Source organism: Eleutherodactylus coqui, chromosome 3 (assembly GCF_035609145.1).
Source record: "Eleutherodactylus coqui strain aEleCoq1 chromosome 3, aEleCoq1.hap1, whole genome shotgun sequence".
NCBI lineage: Eukaryota > Metazoa > Chordata > Amphibia > Anura > Eleutherodactylidae > Eleutherodactylus > Eleutherodactylus coqui.
The window spans coordinates 120,328,990-120,334,989 of record NC_089839.1 but is presented as its reverse complement, the minus strand read 5'-3'; the positions used below and the strand labels follow the sequence as shown (position 1 = coordinate 120,334,989).

At 39.2% G+C, this 6,000-nt stretch overlaps 1 protein-coding gene and 1 non-coding gene across 3 annotated transcripts in view; both read right to left on the bottom strand.

Moving 5' to 3' along the window:
- Positions 1–275: 275 nt before the first annotated feature.
- LOC136620933 (uncharacterized) overlaps positions 276–6,000 on the bottom strand; it is a 70,622-nt gene continuing 64,897 nt past the window's right edge. For both annotated transcript variants that reach the window (XM_066596026.1, XM_066596027.1), the window contains exon 3: positions 276–968. In XM_066596026.1, coding sequence (XP_066452123.1) covers positions 429–968 — 540 coding nt within the window. In that variant the 3' untranslated portion in view covers positions 276–428. The remainder of the gene's footprint in view (positions 969–6,000) is intronic.
- On the bottom strand, positions 4,092–4,219 carry LOC136622694 (U6atac minor spliceosomal RNA). The gene has a single exon (XR_010791885.1). It is a non-coding gene; the product is annotated as a U6atac minor spliceosomal RNA (small nuclear RNA).

Genomic DNA, 6,000 nt, shown 5'->3' with positions numbered 1-6,000 from the left:
CAATGTAGTGATGTTTTTAGCTTATAACTTATTAGTACCACACAAAGTAATATCTGCTGAATTAATATAGTTTCTGCTAGTGACACACAAACACTAAAAAATAAAAGTGGGGCAGAGTCTAGGAGGTTATAGCTGTTTTCCACCACCCCATACCCTATAAAAGTGTCTCCCAAGTCAACTTTGCTCAAGCACGAAAATGAAAATGAAGGCAACAGCTTTCGTGCAAAAGAAAACCTGATTTTTTTTTTCTCTTTTCATAAAAAATATAAAAGCCATAATAATTATAAAATTTAATATAAATCAGAAAATGTCAATTTTGTAATAAAAACAACTTAAATTATATCCTAATAAGGAACAGCTTTAGATGTAGTGTCCCAATAAAAACACTAAAAAGTGTTGAATGTCAGACTGGTAAAAATGTGTGCTGGTTATAAATGTTCTTCTTTGTACTGGGAAGATTCTACAACATGTGAATTAGGCAGTGGAGATATACAAAAAGATTGCGTTGCCCTCATCTGCGTAGGACTACAGCTATATTCATGATTAATGGATACGTAATCTTGCCGTGGGGATGTCATTGCTTGAGCATGTTGACTATTAAAGTCCATAGAGTTAGAGCAACTTGGTGGTTGACAAGCATAGTGTGGCATCTGAAAGAGCGAAATGCTAGATTCTTCCGTCAGTTTCTTCATCATCCCTTTGAATAGAATATCAGTTATGAGAACTTCCGACAACAATCTTTGTTTGTCATCCATTTTGCGCAACTTTGCAGCAACTGTGACACCGAATGCATCAAATTCATCTTCTTTTTGGTTTAAAACAGCAGCTGCTTCAGAAAGCAGTTGTCGACTTAGATCATCATTGACGGGCTTGCGCTTTTTCTGGTTTGGCATAGGTGGAATAGGCGGCTGCTGCTTCTGTGGGTGTTGTATTTCAATTACTTCTTGGGCTGGAGCGCGAATACAAACCTAGGGGTTAAAAAAAAGAAAAAATTAGTTAAAACTGTCAAAAAGTTAGAATAAACAATGCCATTAAATGGTTAGCTACGGTCCATTTACCCATAACGATTATGGCTCAAAATTGGTTCAAACAAACAAATTTGAGCTATAATCGCTACGTGTAAATGCAAAAAAAATAAATCACTCACTATTTGTTCACTTGTCATGAAAAAACTAGATTGCTAGATGTCATTATGTGTAAATGCTTCCCTTTCAGTGCTTCACATAGAAGGTGAAGCATTGGGTGATAAGCCAGCGAGAAGCCCGGGATCCAGCGATAAGTCTTTCAGTGTAAACGCTCTGCACGAGCTCCAACGACCTTAGTGGTGACATCAGTGCTCGTGCAGTTGTTTGCCCAACTGTCAGGCCATGTAAAAGGAGCATAACGCTCAACAAACTTATGGTTATAAGATAGCCAATGTGATAACTAGCAAAAGTGCAATACACTACCGATGCAGCAAAATTTAATTTGCGTGTGATAACTTTATGACAAATTATTTTAATCCATTAAAGACTATTGTTCTCTTATCTTAACGCAACTCAAACCATTATAAAGCAACCAAAATGGTATACAAATTTATGATAGAAAGTTATGTTAACAGATTAAATCTCATGCAAATTCTGCTATATTTATAGAATTATGTTTTTTGTGCTAAAAAAAAAAATCACTCTGAAGTGCTGGTCATTAGGTGTCTCACTTATTTTTCACTGGTTATCCACTGCGTGTTGCCATTTAAAAAGCGGTCTACAGCAGCAAGGATGCTAAGAAAGAACACAGGAAGTGAAAATGGGTTTTCCTTGCTGCTGTCTCACACTACTCATAGAAATCTATGGAGACAAAAGGGAGGAGGAGGGAACGATTTGAGGGATACAGAGGCAGCAAGACTCCGAGACAAAACTGCAGGTTCTAGTAAGCATTTCATCTTATCTCAAAACTGGATTTACAGCTACAGTGCACATTGTATACTGGTGATATATGTGTGAGGGATAGAGATAGGAGAACAGGATCTCCTCTTCTCATCTGCTGTGTAAAGGAGACATGACAGCAGCAAGTATCCACCCATCCCCTCAGGGAAAACTGGGGAAAAAAGGCCACTTGCACCAAAATGTGCCCGTAATAAGCCTGTCTGAAAGTGGCCTAAAGCTACAGCCTGCAGAGGGGAAACAGATGAAAAATGCCACATAAAGTCATATCATGAACAGAAACAGTGCCATCCTCATTTATATGATTTAAATTAAAATGTACCTATCGGGCGCTTTTTTTTAAAGTGTAGACTAAAAGCTTAGTTTGCATATAACTCTATACCACTTGCATATATCACTATATATAGAGTGCTTATAATCATTGTTGCTTATCTACTTTTAGGGCCCATTCCAAAGGCCATATTTCCGGTCAGTGTGCCATCTGTGTATCGAACCATGATAGCCAATTAGGCTATTGACATGGCCAATTGCAGCATGTCCTATTCTAACCCTATCACGGACGAGAATCCAAAACGCAATGTCCACTGTCTGTAGGGACCAGATAGCATAAAAATGGAGTCTCCGTGTGCTAGCACAGCTCACATACTCCCTTGTGAATGGGCCCTAACATACACAAACTAGGGTGGGGGGCAAAACAAAAAAAACACCACTACACTTTTCTATTCACAATTGTAGACTCTATTTTGTTATAAGGGTTGTCCAGTTGATGGCCATAGGATAGGCGATCAATAGTAGATCAGATCTCCGTCAATCAGCTGTTCGCTGAGCCAGAGCTGACAGCTATGTTCTCACTGTAGTGGCTAGGCTTGGTAGAACGCACAAACTTTCCATTGAAATAAATGGGATTTTTACATGTAATACCAAGCCTGACCACTGCAGTGAGAACAGAGCTGTTAGCTTCCTGCAGAAATGAGCTCAGTGCTTGAACACATGGGTCATGGTGAAAAGCTGATCAGAGGGGTTTTCGGGTGGTGGACCCCTGCCAATCTACTGTTGATGGCCTATTGCAAGGATAGGGTGAAAGTAAAGTGGTGGAGCTATTCTATGGGTGGATGTATATAGTTCGTTGTGAATAGTGGTACAATTGTACGTGGGAGGTGCTACCGGATAGACGTGTACCTGTACAAGACAGGTCAAGAAGTAAACAGTGGGAGTGAGAGAAAAATGGCTCAACGCGCAACGACTCCAAAAAGTGGATATGATGAGATATAAAGATTTTATTATATAAGGAGTAAAACCAGAAGAACAAACGTATTTCGAGGAATAACCTCTTCTTCAGTAATTGCTGGGGCAAGACATGCTGGAGGGCTACAGTGAGTATTAAAGTTGCCATGCCAGCACAGCCAGTAGGGAAACTATAGGGAGAGGACCGGGTCGCAGGTGTGGCTCCTGGTGTCTGAAGTGTAGATAATCCATCCAGCATGTCTTGCCCCAACAATTACTGAAGAGGTTATTCCTTGAAAGGAGTTTGTTTTGCTGGTTTTACTCCTTATATAATAAAATCTTTATATCTCATCATCAACAATTTTTGTAGCATTTTTCTCTCACTCCCACTGTGTATTGCAAGGATAGGTCATCAATAGTTTAGAACGTGACAACATTAGCATAATATCACAATGAACAGAAAAATTTACATTAAAATGATCAAGTTATTTATTTTTAAGGAAATTTTTTATCATACTTTATCAAACAAGTAGCCAGACACTCAGTGGTCATTTTGGCCAAGAATAATAAAACTAGAAGAGTTAACAGTAGGAGGTTGGTTTCACACATAGGGGCACATTTACTATTGGTGTTACACCAGAATCTAGGAGTAGGAGCTTTTTTGGCACAAATCAATTTAGACAAATCTACTATTGATCTGCACCAATAAGAACACGTTACGCCATTGACTCCACTTTTCTCAAGCGTCCAGAAAAGGGGGCATGCTACTTGGCCAGGATTTAGAAACATTTATGACATGCAACTTTTTTTTCAATCAAGGATTTTTATTGGTATCACATATTAGATAACATTTACATCTCAAGATAAATTGCTATGTATCTTAATTTCGTACAATCAAAGGTATCTAATAATTAGACTGTTCAGGTGTGATACAATTTTGTAATTAGTAAAACATGGTTAGAGATGCCACGAAGTAGGTGGCAGTGCCTTAACCGTATGTCTGTTGTCAGGCCTGATGGCCTTTTCCATCCCTGTCAAGGGGAGCGCTAACCTTCTCTCCTTTCATACAACACTGACATGCAACTTTTTAAAAAGTCTCAAAATTTGTCTCAATCTTGCTCCAGCAGTTGGGTGGTGTACACAATGACTCCACATCTCTAGCCATACTCAAAAGATGCAACAAATGTATCAATATTATGCAACATTTTGTCAATGTGTTGCATTTTAAACTGGAGAAGGCAAAAAAAAAAAAAAGATACCAGAAATGTGACATCAAACATTTCTCGATTCCCAGAAAAAAATGCTGTGTTCAGATGTTTGCTGAAAAAGTTTTACTGCATTTTTGGGGTTCAAAACATTTTTCTTCAAATCGATCATACTCTGGGTATGGTGTTTTTTCTAATGTTTTTCCATCGGCATAAAAACAGTTTTTTTTAATAAAAAATGACTGTCTGAAGGACGCCTATCAGGGTGGTTGCACACAATGTTGGGTCAAAGTCATATTTTTACCTGCCACGTTTTCCTATGCTGTGGCCAGATGTTAAAGGGGTTTTCTGATCAAAAATACTATTGATAATCTATCATCAGAATAGGTCATCAATAGTTGAACAGCCAGGGTCTGCCGCTCGGAACCCCAACCGATCAGATGTGCGGGTGTAAGCCACCAGCGCAGCACTAAGAGGTCGGAGAGGAAGCCTCCGCGCCAGCCTCCCATGTAGTGGCCGGCACTGGTAACTGCACGCATGGCTCTCTAATTTCAATGAGAGCCGTACCTGCAGTCACCAGCGCTGGCCACTACATGGAAGGTTGGCGCAGAAACTTCTGCTCCAAATACACAGAGGTCGGAGCAGAAGGAGGTTGGCACAAAGGCTTCCACACTGACCTCTGTAACTGTACCGCTGACAGCTTGCGCCCACACAGCTGCTCGATCAAGGACCCGAGTGGCAGATCCCGGCTGATCAACTACTGATGACCAATCCTCATGATAGATCTTCAATAGTATTTTTGACCGGAAAACCCCTTTAGCTGGAACTATTAAACGCAATATTAAAAATTTTTTCTCCTACGTTTTTCTTCACCTGTCTTGCATTTTTTGGCTCTGGCATTTTTTCTCTCCAAGTGCAGCATGCCCTAGGTTTGGAGTTTTTTTTTCCCCAGACAGTTACTAGCATCTTTCTCTAAGAGATCCATTTTTTTTGTTTGTTTCTGCTGAAAAAAAAACGCATGTGTGAATTTGTAATGTTTTCTCTGGCTGTGTTCTTGGTGTTCGTTAAAATTAATAATCATCTGATTCACAGAGGAATATTGGAATCCCATGATGTGAAAAGTTACAGCAAATAAAACTAAAGCAAAAAAATGCAAGTACTAAAACACATTCTTTTGAGAAAACACCTGTTGGTTTTGTTTTATATGCTTGTTTTCCAATGAAAAGTAACAAATGCCTTAAAGGGCCTTTTTCATTTATTCACCTGATCAGGCAATGTAAAAGGGCCAAAGATTGGCTGACAGACGAGCAAACGCTAGTTCCTTGGCTGATCATAGCTTTTTAGCAGATTTGCTCATTCATTGGCTGACAAGGAACGCGGGCACTTCTCTCAGCACCCAGGAGGGCAAACATAAAAGTATGTATTTAACATAACAGAATTACAAAAGGCAGGAACACAAAGTCAATGTGTTTCATTATCCAAGGTGAAGGCTTCTTTAGGACTTACTGAAACGCTTGCATCAGGAGCATTTGTATGTAACAAAACAAACTAAGCACATAATAGGGTAAGAGGTCACAGACCTTCATGGTCCACTCTACTAAAAAATATAATGCTGAAAAGAATATCAAATACACTTAAAATGGATTTAA